Source organism: Bufo bufo, chromosome 2 (genome assembly GCF_905171765.1).
Source record: "Bufo bufo chromosome 2, aBufBuf1.1, whole genome shotgun sequence".
NCBI lineage: Eukaryota > Metazoa > Chordata > Amphibia > Anura > Bufonidae > Bufo > Bufo bufo.
This window is the reverse complement of record NC_053390.1, coordinates 502,597,459-502,621,423: the sequence shown is the minus strand read 5'-3', so window position 1 is coordinate 502,621,423 and position 23,965 is coordinate 502,597,459. Positions and strand designations below refer to the sequence as shown.

The following is a 23,965-nucleotide window of genomic DNA, read 5'->3' as shown; positions in this document are numbered from 1 at the left end:
CCATTCAGATGTCCGTATGTGTTTTGCGGATCCGATCCATGTATCCGTGGATCCGTAAAAAACATACGGACGTCTGAATGGAGCCTTACAGGGGGGTGATCAATGACAGGGGGGTGATCAGGGAGTCTATATGGGGTGATCACCCCCCTGTAAGGCTCCATTCAGACGTCTGTATGTGTTTTGCGGATCCGATCCATGTATCCGTGGATCCGCAAAAATCATACGGACGTCTGAATGGAGCCTTACAAGGGGGTGATCAATGACAGGGGAGTGATCAATGACAGGGGGGTGATCAGGGAGTCTATATGGGGGTGATCAGGGGTTAATAAGTGACAGGGGGGGGTGTAGTGTAGTGGTGTTTGGTGCTACATATTACTGAGCTGCCTGTGTCCTCTGGTGGTCGATCCAAACAAAAGGGACCACCAGAGGACCAGGTAGCAGGTATATTAGACGCTGTTATCAAAACAGCGTCTAATATACCTGTTAGGGGTTAAAAAAAAATCGCATCTCCAGCCTGCCAGCAAACGATCGCTGCTGGCAGGCTGGAGATCCACTCGCTTACCTTCCGATCCTGTGAACGCACGCGCCTGTGTGCGCGCGTTCACAGGAAATCTCGCGTCTCGCGAGATGACGCATATATGCGTGACTCTGCGCAGGGCTGCCGCCTCCGGAACGCAATCCTGCGTTAGGCGGTCCGGAGGCGGTTAATAACTATTAGCCTCCTTAGGGGTTAGAACCCTTGTCCTATTCACCCTGATAGAGCTCTATTAGGGTGAATAGGACTTCACACTCTCCCTGCTGCCCTGTGTATAGTACACACAGCAGCAGGGAGCTTACCATGGCAGCCAGGGCTTGAGTAGCATCCTGGCTGCCATGGTAACCGATCGGAGCCCCACAATTACACTGCTGGGGCTCCGATCAAAAGCTGCCACCCTGGGGCCACTGCCACCAATGATTTAATCGTGTGGAGGGGGGGCCCGCAATTAATATAATACTCAGAAGAGGGGGAGTAGAAGGGTGGGGCTGTGGCCACTGTGCCACCAATGAATATAGTTAATATGCCCGAATACAAACATAGCCTGCATGTGCCAGCCATATTCCATACCTGGCCTCTATTACTGCACGCCGTGATCCGCCGCAATTAACCGCTCAGGACCTGAGGGGTTAATTGCGGTGGATCACGGAGCGCAGTAATAGAGGCCAGGTATGGGATATGGCCAACACATGCAGGCTACGTTTGTATTCAGGCATATTAACTATATTCATTGGTGGAGCAGTGGCCACAGTCCCTCCCCTCCTCTCTGTTCTCATTGGTGGCGCAGTGGCCACAGTCACTCCTCCTCTGTTCTCATTGTTGGCGGAGTGGCCACAGTCCCTCCCCTCCTCCTCCGTTCTCATTGGTTGTCAGCGGCAGCCGCACACAGTGGGGAGGGAGGGACTTCCTCCTTCTCCACTATGCCGACTCAGTAGAACATGGTGCGTGCCAAGAGCGGCGCATGCCATGTTCTACCGTGATATGGCCATATAAACAACATCTCTATCGGCCAAATTTATATTGTTTGTATTGCATATCGCCCACCCCTAACTGAATCTATCCTGACACAATCCGTATTATGGTTCGTGTGAAAGAGGCCTTAGAAGTAGGGTTGAGCGAACTTATGTTTTCAAGTTCTGTGTACAAGGTTTGGGTTCAGGTTATCTAAGAGTACCGTTATGGATCCATCATAACTTATGGTCCTTGGTAGTGGAATCCATAACGGAATTCTTAGATAAGGGCTCATGCACACGAACGTATTTTCTTTCCGTGTCCATTCCGTTTGTTTTGCGGAACCATTCACTTCAATGGCTCCGCAAAAACAACAGAAGTAGGGCATTTCCTATTATTGTCCGCAAATCACGGTCCGTGGCTCCATTCAAGTCAATGGGTCCGCAAAAAATACGGAATGCATACGGAACGCATCCGTATTTTGTGGATTCATGCCCACTTTGCCCATGTGTTTACTGTTTGCAAACATTACAGTAATGATAAACTTTCTATTTCCGTTTGCGATCCACAAAAAAACAGATTGCATACGGAAACCATACGGATATGTTTTGTGGCATAACGGAACGTATGCGGCCACAAAACAGAAAAACCTCAGATACCGAACAACGGATCCGTTAAAAACAGACCGCAAAACTACAACGGTCGTGTGCATGAGCTCTAACCCAAACCTTGTACAGCAAACTTGAAACACAAGTTTGCTCATCCCTACTGGAGAGCACTGCAGTCCACATGAATTCTGTGCCTAATACAGTGCACTGTGTAAGAGGCAGAAGTACACACTGCCATCTAATGGAGGAGAAGGCACCCAGCACTGCAGGAAGACTGCACACAGACCATTCCCCAGAGGTTTCAGCACCCCACACCCGAGGAGGGGAGACAGCGGCTATTAGAAACCGTAAAAACAGAATAAACTCTGAATAATTCCTCCTATCACTCTCGTACCCTTAGTAAAGATGGTCGGAGCAAATGACTTCCGGTGCGTTTACGTTCACTTCCGGGCTGCTGACTGGCCGGGGGTCACGTGTTTAGCATGAACATTGAGCTGCAGCCTGCAGTGTAGAGCGACGTCTCGCCGCGTCCTTCTCGCAGCAGGTAAGCTAAGCTGTCAGTGCGGTCTGTGCGATCTCTACTGCCCCTGTACCGGAAGCTGAGGTGCGGAGCTGATCTCTGCCCGGTCCTGACTGACTCGCGGAGCTTGTGTCAGGAGGTTCTGCTTTTATATAAGGCTCAGTCGCTCTAGAAGTGAAACTCTCTGGGACCTTCTAGCAGTTAGGCTGGGGCTACACATGCTGGGTGACACAAACCATGTGTGACTTGTCTGCAGCTAGCTGGCCTTTATCTTACTGCTGTGAAGACATAACCAAGTCGCAGGTAACTTACAGAATTAGAATATTGGGCAAAAGTTCATTTATTTCAGTAATGCAACCTAAAATTGGAGTTTTGTGAAAAGGTTCAATATTCTAGGCTCAAAGTGTGACACTCTAGTCAGCCAATTATTCCATACCCCCTGAGCAAAGGGGACCTGAGATTGTGACTTTGGGGTTTCATAAGCTGTAAGCCATAATCATCCAAATTATAACAAATAAAGGCTTGAAATATCTCTCTTTGCCTGTAATCAGTCTATCTCATATATTAGTTTCACCTTTTAACCTCTTAAGGACCTTACCATTTTTCACCTTAAGGACCAGACTGATTTTTTGCAAATCTGACCAGTGTCACTTTATGTGGTAATAACTTTAAAACGCTTTGACTTATCCAGGCCATGCTGAGACTGTTTTCTCGTCACATATTGTACTTAATCACAGTGGTAAATTTGAGTCAAAATATTTCATTTTTATTTATAAAAAAATACCAAATTTACCAAAAATTTGGAAAAATTCGCAACTTTCCAAATTTCTATTTCTCTGCTTTTAAAACAGATAGTGATACCTCCTAAAATTATTACTTTACATCTCCCATATGTCTACTTCATGTTTGGATCATTTTGGGAATGCCTTTTTATTTTTTGGGAACGTTAGAAGGCTTAGGCCCCTTTCACACGGGCGAGTATTCCGCGCGGATGCGATGCGTGAGGTGAAAGCATTGCACCCGCACTGAATACCGACCCATTCATTTCTATAGGGCTGTTCACATGAGCGGTGATTTTCACGCATCACTTGTGCGTTGCGTGAAAATCGCAGCATGCTCTATAGTCTGCGTTTTTCACGCAACGCAGGCCCCATAGAAGTGAATGGGGTTGCGTGAAAATCGCAAGCATCCGCAAGCAAGTGCGGATGCGGTGCGATTTTCACACATGAATGCTAGGTGACAGTCTATTCACTGTATTATTTTCCCTTATAACATGGTTATAAGGGAAAATAATAGCGTTCTGAATACAGAATGCATAGTACAATAGCGCTGGAGGGGTTAAAAATAATAATAAAAAAATTAACTCACCTTCTCCTCTTGATCGCGTAGTTCCCGGTCTCTTCTTTACTTCTTTAATGATGAGCTGTGGGCTAAAGGACCTATGGTGACATCAGATCACATGCTCCAATCTGTGGGCTAAAGGACCTTTGGTGACATCAGATCACATGCTCCAATCACATGGTCGATCACCGTGGTGATAGACCATGTGATTGGAGCATCACCACGGTGATAGACCATGTGATTGGAGCATGTGATCTGATGTCACCAAAGGTCCTTTAGCCCACAACTCATCATTAAAGAAGTAAAGAAGAGACCGGGAACTACGCGAACAAGAGGAGAAGGTGAGTTAATTTTTTTTATTTTTTTTTAACCCTCAATTGATCACCTACTAAGCATTCTGTATTCAGAATGCTATTATTTTCCCTTTATAACCATGTTATAAGGGAAAATAATAACATCTACACAACACCAAACACCGTGATTTTTCTCACGCGAGTGCAATGCGCATTACAATGTTTTGCACTCGCGCGGAAAAATCGCGGGTGTTCCCGCAACGCACCCGCACATTTTCCCGCAACGCACCCGCACATTTTCCCGCAACGCCCGTGTGAAAGAGGCCTTAGAGTTTTAGAAGCAAATCTTGAAATTTTTCTGAAAAACGCACTTTTTCAGGACCAGTTGAGGTCTGAAGTCACTTTGTGAGGCTTACATAATAGAAACCACCCAAAAAGGTCCCCATTTTAGAAACTACACCCCTTACGGTATTCAAAACTGATTTTACAAACGTTGTTAACCCTTTAGGTGTTCCACAAGAATTAATGGGAAATGGAGATACAATTTCACTTTTTTGGCAGATTTTCCATTTTAATTATTTTTTTCCGCTAACAAAGCAAGGGTTAACAGGCAAACAAAACTGAATATTTATGGCCATGATTCTGTAGTTTACAGAAACACCCCATATGCGGTCAAAAACTGCTGTATGGCCACAAGGCAGGGCGCAGAATGAAAGGCACGCCATATGGTTTTTGGAGGGCAGATTTCACTAGGATAATTTCAACTTGCCATGTCCCATTTGAAGCCCCCCTGATGCACCCCTAGAGTAGAAACTCCCAAAAAAGTGACCCCATTTTGGAAACTACGGAATAAGGTGGCAGTTTTGTTGGTACTATTTTAGGATACAGATGATTTTTGCTTGCTCTAGATTACACTTTGTAAGGCAAGGTAACGAAAAAAAAATGGCTGTTTTGCCACTGTTTTAATTTTTTGTTATTTACAACGTTCATCTGACAGGTTAGATCATGTGGTATTTTTATAGAGAAGGTTGTTACGGACTCGACAATACCAAATATGTATACTTTTTTTGGTTGTTTGTTTCAGTTTTACATAAAGCATTTTTGAAAAAAAGGATTTTTTTAGTGTCTTCAGATTCTGAAAGCCATATTTTTTATTTTTTTTGGGTGATTCTCTTAGGTAGGGTATCATTTTTGCGGGATGAGATGACTATTTGGTACAATTCTGGGGTCATATGACTTTTTGATCGCTTGCTATTACACTTTTTGTGATGTAAGGTGACAAAATGGCTTTTTTACACTTTTTATTTTTTTACGGTGTTCACCTGGAGGGTTTAAATCATGTGATATTTTTATAGAGAAGGTTGACACAGCCTGAGGCTGGATCTCCTCGGCACCCGTAGAAGGTAGGTCCCGATGCTGTGCAGGGCATTGGGCAGCCTCTGCATGGCATCGGGTCCCCGCCACAGCAGCGCGGGGACTCGATGCGCTGCTTCACCTGACGCAAACCACTTCTAATGTCGCAGTCAGCGCGGACCGCGGCATAGAAGGAGTTAATCCGCCGGCATCGCTGTTTACAGCAGGGGCCTGGCTACCAGGGACTGCCGAACCCCTGCAGTGATCGGGTGCGCATCCCCCGCCGTACATGCATGGTGTTTTGCGTTAAGGGGTTAAAGGGATAACAGAGCTTTTGACATCACCACATCAGTCTCCTTGATTTGTTTTAAAATATACCAGTATTACTGCCATCTGTCTTGTCATTTTGTAAAAAAATCGCTTTTATTAATATGCTAATTGCCTCAGTAATGTGCCCATGGGGCTGTCCCTCTGACTGTTGGTGCCCAGCCGCGCCCATTCTCTAGAAGCCCAGCACCACCCCACTGCTAATTATTCACTCCTCTAATCGCCAATGGTGCGCTGTAATCTCGCGCATGCGCCCTGGATCCACTGGCATGTGCGCTTCGTTCGCTGAGGCTGCAGCTAGCACCATCGGATGAGGAGTGAATAATCAGCTGTGGGATGATGCTGGGCTCCTAGAGAATGGACGCGGCTGGGCACCAACGGCCAGAGGGACTGCCCCGTGGGCACATTACAGAGGTAATTAGCATATAAAAAAAATATATATATATTTTTTTTTTTTACAAAATGACAAGACAGATGGCAGTAATTAATACTGGTATATTTTAAAAGAAATCGAGGAGACTGATGTGATGTCAAAAGCTCTGTTACTAAAATCCAGCTGACGATATTCTAATTTTTCGAGTTTAACCTGTATATTGAAGTGACTGTCCTTTGCGGCTTGTGACACAAAAATCAATATGTCTGTTTTTGGTGACTGTCACGTTGGAGTCACACCATCATATGACACAATAGACATACATTACATGGATTGCCTGGTTCACACTTGAGCGTATTTGATATTCGCGTTTTACACACGTTTTTGTCGGACGTTTTCGGGGCGTATTACAGAGCGTTTTTGGAAATGGGAAACGCGCGTTCTTGCGATTAACCACAGAGGCGTCCAATGAAGTCTATGGGCGTGAACACGCGACAATACGCCCAAAGAAGCTCCTGTACTTCTTTGGGCGTAGGGCGTTTTTCAGCGCGTTCGTACGCGCCGTAAAAAACGCGCAGGTGAGAACCATGCCCTATAGGGAAACATGGGTTTTCGCCTGTTGAGCGTTTTACAGCAGGTAGGAACGCACTGTAAAACGCTCAGGTGTGTTGTCAGCCCTACTGCTCACCACCTTGTGTAATACACATGAGAATAGGACGTGTTCTGTAATTTGCAGCCACATGAATCTGCAAAAAATACACGTGTGCATGGCCCCATAGCAATGACTTGCTCTATGCAAAAATGCAGAAAAATCATGGCTGTGTGTGTGTGTGTGTGATGCCTGAGTCGTCTTTATCAAGGTCTGTTTGCTGTCAGTGAATAGAGTTGGGCTGCAATACCAAACAAAGCCACTATGCAATGTCCGGCGCTGTGCTTGGTACATTGTGAAGAGGACACAACTCTCCTCTGAACAGCTGATCAGTGGGATGTTGGGAGTCAGGCCCCCCGCAATCAGGTATTGAGGACAGAGCATAGAGGCCCTGGAAAGAACATAAAGCTGGTAGCCTCCTTTTAAAGGGGTTCTCCGTGCTCTCCTATATTGATGACCTATCCTTAGGATAGGTCATCAATATCAGATTGTCAGGGGTCTGACACCCCCGAGATCAGCGCAGTGTGCACTTGCCGTCTGTATGCCATAGACATAGCAGCAGCAGAACAAGAAGAGACATGGGAGATGGCACATACACACTGTGTGCACTGTCTACTCATTCAGCTTATCGGTGGAGGTGCTGGGTGTCAGACCCCGTCGATCTGATACTGATGACCTATCCAGAGGTTTGTGGTGTTTCAGTCTGGCGAGTTTGCTGGCTAATCAAGCACAGTGGTTATTTAAACAGGTATTGGTAAATTTTGACAGTGTGGCCAGGTGCCAAGTCCTGCTGGAAAATGAAATTGGCATTTCTATAAAGTTTGTCAGCAGAGGGAAGCATGAAGTGGTCCCAAATCTTCTGGTAGATAACTGTACTGACTTTGGACTTGATATAACAGTGGACCAACACCAGCCTTAGTGATGGTTTGGGGAGGCATGCCAAGGCTGGTTTCACACGGGCGTTGCGGGAAAAGGTGCGGGTGCGTTACGAAAACATGCGCGATTTTTCCGCGCGAGTGCAAAACATTGTAATGCGTTTTGCACGCTCGTGAGAAAAATCGGCATGTTTGGTACTCAAATCCGAACTTCTTCACAGAAGTTCAGGTTTGGGTTAGGTATTCTGTAGATTGTATTATTTTCCCTTATAACATGGTTATAAGGGAAAATAATAGCATTCTGAATACAGAATGCATAGTACAAAGTAACGTAATTTACACTGAAGAGGACAGTATACTACTACAGAGGGATCTGGATAGATTGGAGGCTTGGGCAGATAAGTGGCAGATGAGGTTTAACACTGATAAATGTAAAGTTATGCACATGGGAAGGAAAAATGCAAGTCACCCATACATACTAAATGGTAAAACACTCGGTAACACTGACATGGAAAAGGATCTAGGAATTTTAATAAACAGCAAACTAAGCAGCAAAAACCAGTGTCAGGCAGCTGCTGCCAAGGCCAACAAGATAATGGGTTGCATCAGAAGGGGCATAGATTCCCGTGATATGAACATAGTCCTACCACTTTACAAATCGCTAGTCAGACCACACATGGAGTACTGTGTACAGTTCTGGGCTCCTGTAAACAAGGCAGACATAGCAGAGCTGGAGAGGGTCCAGAGGAGGGCAACTAAAGTAATAACTGGAATGGGGCAACTACAGTACCCTGAAAGATTATCAAAATTAGGGTTATTCACTTTAGAAAAAAAGACGACTGAGGGGAGATCTAATTAATATGTATAAATATATCAGGGGTCAGTACAGAGATCTCTCCCATCAGCTATTTATCCCCAGGACTGTGACTGTGACGAGGGGACATCCTCTGCGTCTGGAGGAAAGAAGGTTTGTACACAAACATAGAAGAGGATTCTTTACGGTAAGAGCAGTGAGACTATGGAACTCTCTGCCTGAGGAGGTGGTGATGGTGAGTACAATAATGGAATTCAAGAGGGGCCTGGACGTATTTCTGGAGCTTAATAATATTACAGGCTATAGCTACTAGAGAGGGGTCGTTGATCCAGGGAGTTATTCTGATTGCATGATTGGAGTCGGGAAGGAATTTTTTATTCCCCTAAAGTGGAGAAAATTGGCTTCTACCTCACAGGGTTTTTTGCCTTCCTCTGGATCAACTTGCAGGATAACAGGCCGAACTGGATGGACAAATGTCTTTTTTCGGCCTTATGTACTATGTTACTATGTTACAATAGGGCTGGAGGGGTTAAAAAAATAAAAAATTTAACTCACCTTAATCCACTTGATTGCGCAGCCCGACTTCTCTTCTGTCTTCTTCTTTGCTGTGTGCAGGAAAAGGACCTGTGGTGACGTCACTCCGGTCATCACATGGTCCGTCACATGATCTTTTACCATGGTGATGGATCATGTGATGACCGGAGTGACGTCACCACAGGTCCTTTTCCTGCACACAGCAAAGAGGAAGACAGAAGAGAAGTCGGGCTGCGCGATCAAGTGGATTAAGGTGAGTTAAATTTTTTATTTTTTATAACCCCTCCAGCCCTATTGTACTATGCATTCTGTATTCAGAATGCTATTATTTTCCGTTATAAGGGAAAATAAAAATGATCGGGTCTCCATCCCGATCATCTCCTAGCAACCGTGCGTGAAAATCGCACCGCATCCGCACTTTCTTGCGGATGCTTGCGATTTTCACGCAGCCCCATTCACTTCTATGGGGCCTGCGTTGCGTGGAAAACGCACAATATAAAGCATGCTGTGATTTTCACGCAACGCACAAGTGATGCGTGAAAATCACCGCTCGTGTGCACAGCCCCATAGAAATTAATGGGTCAGGATTCAGTGCGGGTGCAATGCGTTCACATCACGCATTTCACCCGCGCGGAATACTCGCCCGTGTGAAAGGGGCCTAACTGTGGAAACTTCATGGTGGAACTCAAGCAAACTCAAGGATTGTGTGCCTCTGCACTCTCCCTCCAGACTCTGGGACAGGCATCCTCAAACTGCGGCCCTCCAGCTGTTGCAAAACTACATCTCCCAGCATGCCCGAACAGCCTACAGGTATCAGCCTACAGCAGGGCATTGTGGGAGTTGTAGTTTTACAACAGCTGGAGGGCCGCAGTTTGAGAATGCCTGCTCTGGGACCTTGATTTCCAAATGAAATGCAATATTTATTTTCATCTGAAAACAGGACTTTGGACCTCTGAGCAACAGTCCAGTCCTTTTTTCCCTTAGTTTAAGGGACTTCTGACCTTGATTCTGGATCATGAGTGGCTTGACATAAGGAACACCACAGTTGAAGCCCATGTCTTGGATACATCTGTGTGCGGTGGCTGTTAAAGCACTGACTCCAGCCATAGTCCACTCCTTGTGAATCTCTCCCAAACCTTTTTTTTCTACCACATGTTTTTCCTTCCAATGACCTTTTGTGGCTTATGATTGTCTTCTGGACAACTGTCAAGTTAGCAGTCTTCTCCATGTTTGTGCAGCCTACTGAACCAGACGGAGGGACTATTCAAAGGCTTAGGAAACCTGTGTAGGTGTTTTGTGTTGATTAGCTGATTAGAGTATGACACCATGAGTCTACAATATTGAACTTTCAAATTTTCTGAGATCCTGACTTTTTGGTTTTCATTAGCTATACATCATAATCATTTCAAGAAATAAACACTTGAAATAGATCACTCTGTGTAATGAATCAATAGGTTATGAGTTTCACTTTTTGAAATGAATGAAATAAATTAACTTTTCCAGGATATTCAAATTTATTGAGATGCACTAATGTATGTGTGTGTGTGTATAATATAAATATAAATATATATATATATATATATATATATATATATTTCTCTCTATCGTATTTTTCGCTTTATAAGACGCACCCCAGATTTTAGAGGAGGAAAATCCGAAAATATATTTTTCATCAGACCTCAGATCAGACCCCCATAAATATCAGGACATCATATCAGACCTTCATGTCAGACCCCCATCATACCTCAGATCAGCCCTTTATTTCTGACCCCCATCAGACCTCAACTTAGCCCTTTTATTTCTAACCCCCATCAGAATAAAATAAACTCCTCTTACCTCTCCTGCGCCGCAGCTCCTCTTCATCTCCAGCAGAAGTCGCGCTCCCCTGTCTTCCCAGCCAGCGCTGCACTGTCACCTGACAGCGTGCAGCGTCAGGTCATAGTGCGCGCACTACGTCCTGACGCTGTACGGGGTCAGGACAGTGCAGCGCTGGCCCCATCAAAAAAGACCATGGGGTGTGAGTACCGGAAGCACTTGCAGCGCTTCTATAATGGAAGCGCTCACTAGTATTCACTTTATAAGACGCACAGCCATCCTTCTTCTTTTTCTTCCTAGTAAAGGGGACTGAGGACCAGTTGTCAGGGAGCCAGACATGGTGTAAAAGTTAATGTGTAACTGTCATTTATTTACTTTTTCTTAAATGTGTAGGGCAAGCGATTCTGATTATTTTTGTAATATACTCGATTTTGCGTTTCATGATAAAACTGCTTCTGAAGTTGTCTTTTCGCAGTGAGTTCTGAACAGTAAAGATGCTCCTTGCCCACAGCTGCTGACCTCACTGCCTTAGGGTTTACTATGTAATGAAAATTTACAAAATCAACAAATAAAAGTATATTGTAAAAAATAATCGGAATCACATGCCCCACACATTAAAGAGGACCTTTCATCGGTCCAAACATTGTAAACTAAGTTTCATGATCTGTACAGCGGCGCTAAGGGATCTCACTGCACTTACTATTATCCCTGGGCGCCGCTCCTTTCTCCTGCTATGCCCTCCGGTATGTTTGCTCACTTGGTTATAGTAGGCGGACACTTAGGGGACGATTGGCCAGCGCTACAGCCTGGGAGAAGGAGACGCCCAGGAGAACAAGGGCAATTTCCTCCTACTATAACAAAGTCCCCTAAGTGTCCGCCTACTATAACCAAGTGACCGAACATACCGGAGGGCATAGCAGAAGAACGGAGCGGCACCCTGGGATAATAGTAAGTGCAGTGAGATCCTGGGCGCCGCTGTACAGATCATGACACTTAGTTCACAATGTTTGGACCGATGAAAGGCCCTCTTTAAAGAAAAAACATGACTCGCCTATTTAGAGGGTATCGGGTTCAACTCCGAGCTCTGGTCTCTGCTGGACCAGAAGTATGACATGCCATCTATATGTCCAATCAGTGATCTCAACTTGACCTGTCTAGGAATGGCAATTTGGCCAGTAGCAGTGACATGCATGCAGTTTTCATGTCATACTTCTGGTCCAGTGAGGACCAGATATATCGCTGTTTCCTAATTACTGCAGTATTTTGTGATGTCATCGAGGCGGTCATGTGCGCTGACCGCTTCAAAAACTGCGTCCGCCCGCCCCTGCATCATTACACACCAATTGCTTCCCGCAGCGGCCGACCAGGCTCCTCCTCGCTTGCTCCCATGGTGCAGTCTCCGTCCACCGACGTCTAACGTCGGAATCAGATGACGCCCAGGCTGAGCAGCGCAGTAGCAGCGAGCGAGTGGCGGGAAAGTCAGTCAGAAGTTGAACTTTATCACAGCTGCCGGACGGGCAGCTATTAAAGGTGTAATGTCTCTGCCCCAATTATGTCTTCTGTCCGACTTTGGCCTACTCAGTAGTCAGTCCTTCAAGCCTGCCTGCCTGCAATGCAACTAGCTGCATGCTCCGCACTGCACATTGAAATAGCAGCCTGCAGGCAGGCAGGGAATGAGCCATCAAGAGTCCCTCCCTCCCCCATGACCAACAAGAAGGAAATACTGTATGTGGTGGCAGGCAGGTCACACAGGTGGCCATAAGACATGGGAAGGGGGGGGCTGCACCTTGTGGCTGCTGCCCCCACTGTAATGTCCTTTTGTGGCTGCTGCCCCCATACTGTAATGTGTCCTTGTGGCTGCGCTGTTGCCCCCATACTGTAATTTCTTGTGGCTGCCCTGCTGCACCCATACTGTAATGTTTCCTTGTGGCTGCTGCCCCGGCGAACACTGCCATACAGTGTGACAATGAATGTCTCCAAGTTGTGGCTGCCTGGCCGCTGCCCCAAGCCAATGTCTCCTGCTGGCTGCCCCCATACAGTATAACGTCTCCTGCTGGCTGCCCCCATACAGTATAATGTCTCGTTGTGTTTTTTTTTTCTTTTAAACGGGTATTTATCGCGATAAATTTCTTAATATCATTATCGTCTGAATATTTTTGATATCGTCCAACCCTAGTCTCAGCTCTTGCCCATGATCAATGATATCTCCCAGGCATGTTGGCACCTACATTTCATAAGAAATTATGAATCGCCTGGTCATCGCAGGCATAAACCGGATACATATCTGTGTCCTGGTGGCCACGAGGAACATGCCCATGTTCTTGGTTTGAAAGTTGGATGCCAGGGAAGGGAGATATACATATCTACCCACAGAAACCAACTAACTGTACCATGTTTAGACTCTAGTTGTAGCCGGAACCCAGACGGATCCGTTGGTCCCAGAACCATCTCCCTGTGACCTTCTGGACTGGAGCTATGAACCCTAAAGTGTTTTTGTGGGTCATTTGCAGCCAGTCAAAGGCTGGGAGGGGAGGGGCCGGCTACAGGTTAAAAGGCTTGTGCCAGCAAGTGGGCGTGTCTTTCTCTGAAGAAGGGTCACATCGTGTAATGTGTTTAGGGGGACCCAGGAACTAGCTGAGATCACTGCCCTTCATGTGACTACAGCAAAGAACACCTCACAACCCAAAGGAACTTTCATCTTACCCAGTAACTGACTTTTACTGTGCTTAACCCTGTTGTAACCATATAACCTGTATCTGTAACCTCAGACCACTGTATATATTCTCTGTGTATATTGTTATATCTAGTGTGCCCTTACGGCGATTAAATATATAATTTAATCTTGTGCTATCTTGTATCTCGATCACGAATCCCCACGTCTGTGTTTTGGCCTAGTTATAAGCTACCGCCGGTTGGTTTCTCACCCTATATAATCCCATTAGCGGACCGGGCTTATACCAAACGAGAAGCTGGTGGCAGATACCCGGGCTGAGACAGAGCTGTTTTCGCTGCGTCAGTGAAAAGGCTCTCTCAGCTTGTTGCCTCTCTGGGCCCGTGTGGATAGGAGGTGTGTGTGTGTAAACTGTACCAAGCTGACGTTTCCTGCTCCTCTGGAGGGCGTAAAGTCACGCTTTGGTAACCCGTGAACATACCGCATTGCGTGAGCTCGACGTAGGCAACGTCAAGCGGGCACGAGGTGTGGTATTCGTCACACACACTGTACTGTAACCTAAGCAGAACAAGGTGCGTGTCTGCTGTGGAGGTAACTGTCTGTCATTTTTAAGGGTAATGTCCATTATAAATGATGGTACTAATTCATATTGGTTTTATGTTCTTTACAGGAGATCCTCAATCAAAACTGTCCTAGGTCCATGTGGGATTGTGTCCAGCAGTGGGTAAAATTAGGACAGGATGCTTCCCCAGGGTAGAATTCTGCTTGCTCGAGTATCAGGCTATTGTAAGCCTCTTTTTAGAGGACGATTTCTGTTGGTCACTAACACGGTTAGCTGTGGAGCATTGCTGGCCGTTGGTGATACTATCCAGCAGACTCGAGAGCTGAGAAAAAAGCCGGAGAAACAGCGAGACTGGATGCGGACAGGTAAATTTCTGTCTTAATAATGAAGACAAATCAGATACATTTACTCTTCCTAAGGAACGTAGTAAGGTGTTTAACTCCCGTATTGTTGTATTCGCTATGTAGGTGCTGACTTCTCAGGTAGGTTACCAGCAGTATAAGGCCTCATGCACACAACCGTTTTTTTTGCGGTCCGCAAAAACGTGTTCCGTAGTTCCGTGATCCGTGTCCTTTTTTTCTTCCGTGGGTCTTCCTTGATTTTTGGAGGATGCACGGACATGAAGGAAAAAGTCGTTTTGGTGTCCGCCTGGCCGTGCGGAGCCAAACGGATCCGTCCTGACTTACAATGCAAGTCAATGGGGACACAATATGGTGCAATTGCAAACGGATCCGTCCCCCATTGACTTTCAATGTAAAGTCAGGAGTCCCTATTATACCATCGGATCTGAGTTTTCTCCAATCCGATGGTATATTTTAACTTGAAGCGTCCCCATCACCATGGGAACGCCTCTATGTTAAAATATACCATCGGATTTGAGTTATATCGTGAAAACTCAGATCCGACAGTATATTCTAACAGATAGGGATGGGGACGCTTCAAGTTAGAATATACTAACAACTGTGTACATGACTGCCCCCTGCTGCCTGGCAGCACCTGATCTCTTACAGGGGGCTGTGATCCGCAAAATTAACCCCTCAGGTGCCGCACCTGAGGGGTTAATTGTGCGGATCACAGCCCCCTGTAAGAGATCAGGTGCTGCCAGGCAGGAGGGGGCAGACCCCCCCTCCCTCCCTAGTTTTAAATTCATTGGTGGCCAGTGCGGCCCCCCTCCCTCCCCTGTATTAAATTCATTGGTGGCCAGTGTGGCCCCCCTCCCTTCCTCCCCTGTATTACATTCATTGGTGGCCAGTGCGGCCCCCCCTCCCTCCCTCCACAGTATTATATTCATTGGTGGCCAGTGCGGCCTCCCCTCCCCTCCCCCCCTCCTAATTAAAATCCCCCCCCCCTTCCCCATCATTGGTGGCAGCGGAGAGTTCTGATCGGAGTCCCAGTTTAATCGCTGGGACTCTGATCGGTAACGCTACTGCAGTCCTAGCTGCCATGGTTACTTAGCAATTTTAGAAGCATTATAGTTGCCTGCGCTGTCTGTGGCCGGCCGGGCGCACCTCCTACTGGTAAGTGAAAGGTCTGTGCAGCGCATTGCTTATAGCACAGACCTGTCACTTACCAGTAGGAGGAGCGCCCGGCCGGTCACAGACATCGCAGGTAAGTATAATGCTTCTAAAATTGCTAAGTAACCATGGCAGCCAGGACTGCAGTAGCGTCCTGGTTGCCATGGTTACCGATCGGAGTCCCAGCGATTAAACTGGGATTCCGATCGGAACTCTCCGCTGCCACCAATAATATGGGGGGGGGGATTTTAATTAGGAGGGGGGGAGAGGGGAGGCCGCACTGGCCAACAATGAATGTAATACAGGGGAGGGAGGGCAGAACTGGGCCTAATAGAATATCCAATAGAAAGAGAGAATCCAGCTTCTTGTGGAGTAAAAAGTAGTTCTTTATTGGCTCATCGTATCAAATGCACCAAAATCACAGGAAAAAGGTGTACAGTAACATGTTTCGGGCTACAGATCCATTATACATTCATGTCTTGATGAAGGGCTGGATTCTGTAGCCCGAAACATGTTACTGTACACCTTTTTCCTGTGATTTTGGTGGATTTTATACGATGAGCCAATAAAGAACTACTTTTTACTCCACAAGAAGCTGCATTCTCAATTTCCATTGACTTGAATGGGTCCGTGAACCGTTGTCCGTCCAAAAAATAGGACAGGTCATATTTTTTTGACGGACAGGAAACGCGGATCACGGACGCGGATGAACAACGGTGCATTTTCCGAGTTTTCAACTGACCCATTGAAAGTCAATGGGTCTGCAGAAAATCACGGAAAACGGAACAACGGACACGAATGCACACAACGGTCGTGTGCATGAGGCCTAAGGTTGACATACTACTGTAAAGTATGGAAAAGACTGAGAGAATGTGGGGAAAAGGCCTGGGGTTTCCACTGTATGCTATATCGCACATTATCAGGTAAAGAATCACACAGGTCCCTAATAAGCTGATCATGAGGGCGTAAGCAGTGAGAACCCCGGAATGAGCATACAGTCACTGATAGTTGTACATGGAGGAGGTTTTATCAGTGATTGATATTCTCTGTGTAAGTGTGTATACAGAGATAGCTGTCACTGATAGTTGTACACAGGGAGGTGTCATCAGTGATTGGTATTATTCTATATGTAAGAATGTATACACAGATAGATGTCAGTCACTGATGGTCATACACGGAACTGGTCTTCTGTCTAGAAAGAGCAGAGTTTTAAATGAATAAATTATAAGTTTTACTGAATCTTATCCCACAAAACTATATGCCCATCTTCTCAGTCCCTCCTGCTCTATAACATGCTGCTTGCAGACTGCACTGCAAATTGTGATGACAAGTCCTCTTTAAGTTACAGCCATATTTAATTAAAACACAAATTAGATATATATATATTTTTTTTTTTTGCAGGTCATATGTTTGCTATAGGTTGCTCAATGGGCCCTATGATGCATTTCTGGTATTCATGGCTGGATAAGGCGCTTCCAGGCCGAGCAATCAAAATGGTTTTGCGAAAGGTTCTAATTGACCAACTGGTGGCCTCCCCCTGTTTTGGATTGTGGTACTTTTTAGGTAAGAGCTATTACATAGAAAATGTCATAGAAGACAAATTATGTTGTTACAGGGTCCTTCAACATTTACAACACCCTGCAGTACTACATATCTGGCACTCTTAGGTATTCTCAAATACGTTTGTTGTTGTTGCATCTCAATAAATTACAATATCATTAAAAAGTTAATTTATTTCAGTAATTCAGTTTAAAAACTGAAACTCATATAATCCTTAGATTCATTACACACAGAGTGATCTATTTCAAGAGTTTATTTTTCTAATGTTGATGATTATGGATTACAGCTAATGATGAAAACCCAAAGGTCAGTATGTCAGAAAATTAGAATATTATATAAGACCAATAATTTTTTTTTTTTTATAATACAGAAATGTTGGCCTACTGAAAAGTATGTCCAGTATATGCACTCAATACTTGGTCAATACTTGGCGATCAGCCTGTGGCACTGCTGAGGTGTTATGGAAGCCCAGGTTGCTTTGATAGTGACCTTCAGCTTGTCTGCATTGTTGGGTCTAGTGTCTCTCATCTTCCTCTTGACAATACCCCATAGATTCTTTGTGGGGTTTCGGTCTGGCAAGTTTTCTGGCCAATCAAGCACAATGATACCATGGTTATTTAAACAGGTGTTGGAACTTTTGCCAGTGTGGGCAGGTGCCAAGTCCTGCTGGAAAGTGAAATCAGCATCTCTATTAAGTTTGTCAGCAGAGGGAAACATGAAGTGGTCCAAAATCTTCTGGTAGATGGCTGTGCTGACTTTGAACTTGTTATAACACAGTGGACCAACATCAGCAGAAGACACGGCTCACCAAACAATCACTGACTGTGGAAACTTCCCATTGGACCTCAAGCAATTTGGATTGTGTGTCCCTCCACTTTTCCTCCAGACTCTGGGACCTTGATTTCCAAATGAATGGAGAATTTACTTTCATCTGAAAACAGGACCACAGAGCAACATTTCGGTCCTTTTTCGCCTTAGCCCAGGTGACACGCTTGTGACATCTCTGGGTAATGAGTGGCTTGACACAAATGTGACAGTTGTAGCCCATGTCCTGGAAACGTCTGGGTGTGGCGGCTCTTGAAGCACTGACTCCAGCCACAGTCCCCTGCTTGTGAATCTCCCCCAAATTCTTGAAGGGCCTTTTTCTTGACAATCCTTTCAAGGATGCGGTTATCCCTGTTGCTTGTGCCGCTTTCTCTACCACAGTTTTTACTATCACTCAACTATCTATTAATATGCTTAGATACTGCACTCTATTAACTGCCAGCTTCTTTAGCAATGACCTTTTGTGGCTTACCCTCCTTGTGGAGGATGTCAATGACTGTCTTCTGGACAACTGTCAAGACAGCAGTCTTCCCCATGATTGTGTAGCCTACTGAATCAGACTAAGGGACCATTTAAAGGCTTAGGCTGGAACTACACCAGCAGGTGAGGCAAACACGTGCTTGTCAGTGGAAGAGACAGCTGCTATTATATGCAGCGATCGCCTCCACAGTATGGGGAGGAGAGGTCACTAATGCCGTCACTTGTCCTTATAAAAAAAAAAAAAACATAATTTGCTGGCAACAGACCGTGATTAGACTGCACGATCTGCAACCGGCAAACAATTTTTTAACCTGCTTAAAAATTGTGATCGCTCGTTCATTGGCTAATTGTCGGCACTATTACACAGGCAGATCATCGCTAATGGGCTTTCTTACGAATGCTTGTTAGGCTTCGTTCACATCAACATTCAGCCTTTCCATTCTCCTGCTCCGTTTAGGAGCAGGAGAACGGAAAGGACGGAGAAGGCACATAACTGAGCCAAACGGAGCCCTTTTTTCTATATAAATTGCCAAAACTGACCCATTAACAAATGTTGAGACACTTTAACCGTGATTATTTACAAAAGGTCCAGAGGACCACTAATTGTCTCTTAGCTACATGTGCTACTAATTTGTCATCCTAAAACATAACGTTTATTTCCCATCATAAAATCATTCCTCTAATTTTCATGTGATTTAAAACTATCAGCTGTGCCACCCTAGAGACTGCTATTTGCCCTATGGAATAGACTAGCGCTATTTGTTTGCAGTGCAATGTGATCTGTAACTGTGCGGAACAGTACTGTCCGTACCCTTTTAACTACAGCCTTCTTGATAATACAGCTGTTCTAATGCAGCCAGATCTAGGGTGCGCACATTGTTTAAAAACTTTTCACATGCTGCCCCCCGACATGTTTCGCCAACTCATTGGCGTCTTCAGGGGTTGCGGGCAGTCTGCTAGTGAGGGAGAGGGGGTGTGAAGCAGATTTTAAGACCTCCCTTGTTGTGATGTCACTATCTCTTTAAGCTAGTAAGTAACTACTTTGTTGCGATTTTGAAACTATTGTCCAATCGTAAAACAGTTACATCGCCAGCTGTGCGTCTCGGCCACTCCTTTCTCCTTACGCTCCAATCATCCTTTCTTATCCTCTGCTCATGCGCTGCGACTTCTATCTTTTCTGCGCATGTCATGGGACTTATAGATGCAATGGGATGGAACTAAACTATTGCGCTTGCGCTATAACTCTGAAAGGCACGGACACCATTGTCTCCTTCTGCACAGGTCTACGGACTTATCTTCCATAAGGCTCCGAGGACCCCATAGACTATAATGGGGTTTGTTATGTTTCCGCTCAGAAGATTATTTTGAAGCGGAGACAAAAGTCCTGCATGCACCACTTTTGTCTCTGCTCCAAAATCATCTTCTGGAACAGAGATGTTTTTTCTTAGAAGATGTCATTTGGAAATTAATGTGCTTATGATTATTTGATATGTGCAACTATACGATTACTCGTTTTAGGATGTATGCTCAGGGTATATGTATACTTTCAGGGATTTGAGATAGTGATGACCTTTATGTTGTTGCTTTATTTCGTGTTGGAAAACAATAAAAACAATTTTAAAACAAACAAAATCATCTGAGCAGAAACATAACGGACACCATTATAGTCTATGGGGTCCTTTAGGCTCCGTTTGGCTCAGTTATGTGCCTTCTACTAAACGGAGAGAGAACGGAAAGCCTGAACTGTGATGTGAATGAAGCCTTAGTGATGATGTGCCCGACTATCGCTAGCAGGGCTGCCATTAGAAATTTTGGGGCCCCTTATACAGATCAAGGCCTGCCCCCCCCCCCCCCTCCATGGCCCGCTCCTACTCTATCGCTTTAGAATCCGTCCTGACTCTGCCTCCCAGCCCCCCTCCACCCTCAAGGACCCACCCCCAATTTCATTATCACTTTTTACTGTCTTTGTAGTTGTAAAAAAAAAAAATCTGTGATTTCAGTAAGGTGACTAGTGACATCATAGCGCAGCAGACGTACCTCCCGGCGGCCACTGCTATTTTAAAGTGGCAGTTGCCGCCGGACCCAGAGGTATGACCGGCTGCTGCGTGAAAGTGTATGATGTCAGTGTTTGTGAGTGTGACTGATCGACTGACTGCAGTACAGTCAGTCAGGTCAGTAGTCAGTGGCGACTCTAGGAACAATATATAGGGGGGCAAATAAGATACCACTGTCAAAAATGGGGGGGGCACTAATAATTTTCACCACCTAATCATACTACTGAAAAAACCGCAATAAGTATATATAAAATAACAAAATACGAGAGTATTGCGGTATGCAGAGATGCCACATTATAGCACCACTACATTTACATTTATTTATTATCAAAAAGTATCATACATAACAAAAAAAAACAATTTTTTACTGTCCCTTTAAGAAAAGCCAAAATATAATAAAAGACAAAAACAGACATTAAACTGCATTTAAAATAAAGCAATTTACTTACCGTACAAAAGAAGCTATTAAGTCGTCTGCTGTGTAGTCCTCTGCTTGCTTTTGCGTATTCTTTCCCCTCCTTTCTCTCTCTTCCTCAGTGCGCAGGCGCACTGTTATGAGGGGTCTGTGGATCACGTACTCTTATGGGGGGATCTGTGGATTACGCACACTGTTATGGGGGGATCTTTAAACAACGCCATGTACAATTACAGTCTGCAATATAGCCGTAATCCACACGCAGATCCCGCAGCCGGTCTGCCCTGTACAGACACTGTATATCTCCCACCCCTTGGCGATATTCATTATGTCCCTCTAGTCCCCCTAGTGATTGTAGTGGGATAGGAATGGCACCAACTATGGACCAACATAATATGGTTCTGTATTAGGGCCTTAATGCAATTAGTGGGGTCCGTCAGTGGCCGCTGTGCCTGTTGTCCAAGTCCAACATGTGATAGAGGCTCCGGCTCGAGGCTGGAGCATGGAGTCGGCACTGACTCCTGGGCTGGCTAAGGGCTAAGGGCAGGCTTCCTTCCACTTCCCGAAGTTCCCGCCGCCGCGCCTGCAAACCAGAATTGACTGGCAGGCGGCGGTGCGCGAATCTGAAGGCGGCAGCGTCTGACGTCTCGTGCGCAGCGAGCGTTCACAGACTCTGTCACTGATTCGGATCGGTGCGGCGACTCAGTCAGAGCCTTACGTTTTGGTTTTAAAGGGAAAGGCAGCGCCAGCGGACCCAGCGGTACGGGAATCAGCAGGGGGGGGGGGGCAAGGATTAAGGAATAACCAAGGGGCGAGCAGGACTGGTGCAAGGATTTTTGCCACCCTAGGCAAAAGAAAATTTTGCCGCCCCCTTGACTCTGCCTATTGACCACTCCCTTTGACCCGCCCCTTTTGTTGGCCACCTATTTATACAGACTGTACCCTTCATTGTGGTAAGGCCATGTTTTCTCCCTCCAGCTACATATCATGTCATCCACCACAGATCCCCCCCCCCCTCATAAGTGTCATCCACCACAGATTCCCCCCCCCCATAAGTGTCATCCACCACAGATTCCCCCCCCCCCCATAAGTGTCATCCACCACAGATTCCCCCCCCCCATAAGTGTCATCCACCACAGATTCCCCCCCCCCCCATAAGTGTCATCCACCACAGATTCCCCCCCCCCCATAAGTGTCATCCACCACAGATTCCCCCCCCCCCATAAGTGTCATCCACCACAGATTCTCCCCCCCCCATAAGTGTCATCCACCACAGATTCCCCCCCCCCCATAAGTGTCATCCACCACAGATTCCCCCCCCCCATAAGTGTCATCCACCACAGATTCCCCCCCCCATAAGTGTCATCCACCACAGATTCCCCCCCCCCCATAAGTGTCATCCACCACAGATTCCCCCCCCCATAAGTGTCATCCACCACAGATTCCCCTTCCCCCATAAGTGTCATCCACCACAGATTCCCCTTCCCCCATAAGTGTCATCCACCACAGATTCCCCTTCCCCCATAAGTGTCATCCACCACAGATTCCCCTTCCCCCATAAGTGTCATCCACCACAGATTCCCCTCCCCCCATAAGTGTCATCCACCACAGATTCCCCTTCCCCCATAAGTGTCATCCACCACAGATTCCCCTTCCCCCATAAGTGTCATCCACCACAGATCTCTCCCCTTCCCCCATAAGTGTCATCCACCACAGATCTCTCCCCTTCCCCCATAAGTGTCATCCACCACAGATCTCTCCCCTTCCCCCATAAGTGTCATCCACCACAGATCTCTCCCCTTCCCCCATAAGTGTCATCCACCACATATCCCCCCCCCCCCCGCCATAAGTGTCATCCACCACAGATTCCCCTTCCCCCATAAGTGTCATCCACCACAGATCTCTCCCCTTCCCCCATAAGTGTCATCCACCACAGATCTCTCCCCTTCCCCCATAAGTGTCATCCACCACAGATCTCTCCCCTTCCCCCATAAGTGTCATCCACCACAGATCTCTCCCCTTCCCCCATAAGTGTCATCCACCACAGATCTCTCCCCTTCCCCCATAAGTGTCATCCACCACATATCCCCCCCCCCCCCCCCCCCCATAAGTGTCATCCAGTTCTGGTTCTGATCAATGGTCAGGTAGGTTGATACACTGCTCCAAATTAGATAGATAGATAGATAGATAGATAGATATGTGCATGCACGGCGAGAGAAATAACACTGACACTAGATAAGGTCAAAGCATAACTCTAATTTATTAGGTGGGGGCTTCACATTATATACCCTCCATATTAGTGGGACGAGTGGGCTCACATGATTAGTCTTTTGGCAAGAAGGAATGTAAACAGGAAATAAGTTTAAGGCATATGTATGATAGACTCATAGGAATTCCTGACAGTTTCAAGTCTTTGCTGCAAATAGTTTCAATCGTAGAATGCATACTAGGGGTTGTCTCTCAGACAGACACCATTTTGTAAGTGACAAGCAAGTGTCCATTCTATTCCATAACAGTCCCTCCTTGGATTCTTGATTGTAGAACTTTCCCTGCCTAGTGAACCCCTGGGAATACCATTCGCAATCCTCTTCACCCACAGTAGCGACAACCTACCCCTTTTGGGTAGACTCCCGGTTAATCGGACTTATGATAGTACCCTGGGATTCATCTTTCCCTATCTCGGTACGACATCGTAATTGGTGGGGGAACTTGTGTTGAATTCTTTGGATTCCATTTCTTCACCATATAGCAGCAGGATGGGCTGTTCAGTAGTTGAGTTCACAATTTTTTCACATATTTTTCGGACACAGGGTAAAATGCAACATAACACTACTGACATTAATACTAGCATCAAGACTATAGGTATTATCTGGGTGAGGAAGGATTTCCAATTTTT

The 23,965-nt window shown here is 45.9% G+C and overlaps 1 protein-coding gene across 2 annotated transcripts in view; it reads left to right on the top strand.

Moving 5' to 3' along the window:
• The first annotated feature begins 2,541 nt into the window (after positions 1-2,541).
• LOC120989605 (mpv17-like protein 2) overlaps positions 2,542-23,965 on the top strand; it is a 37,762-nt gene continuing 16,338 nt past the window's right edge. The window contains exons 1-3 of one of the 2 annotated variants that reach the window (XM_040417817.1): positions 2,542-2,638; positions 14,330-14,586; positions 17,137-17,298. In XM_040417817.1, coding sequence (XP_040273751.1) covers positions 14,400-14,586; positions 17,137-17,298 — 349 coding nt within the window. In that variant the 5' untranslated portion in view covers positions 2,542-2,638; positions 14,330-14,399. Of the gene's footprint in view, positions 2,639-2,672; positions 2,918-14,329; positions 14,587-17,136; positions 17,299-23,965 lie in introns of those variants that run through there. The other variant, XM_040417818.1, reaches the window with a different exon arrangement.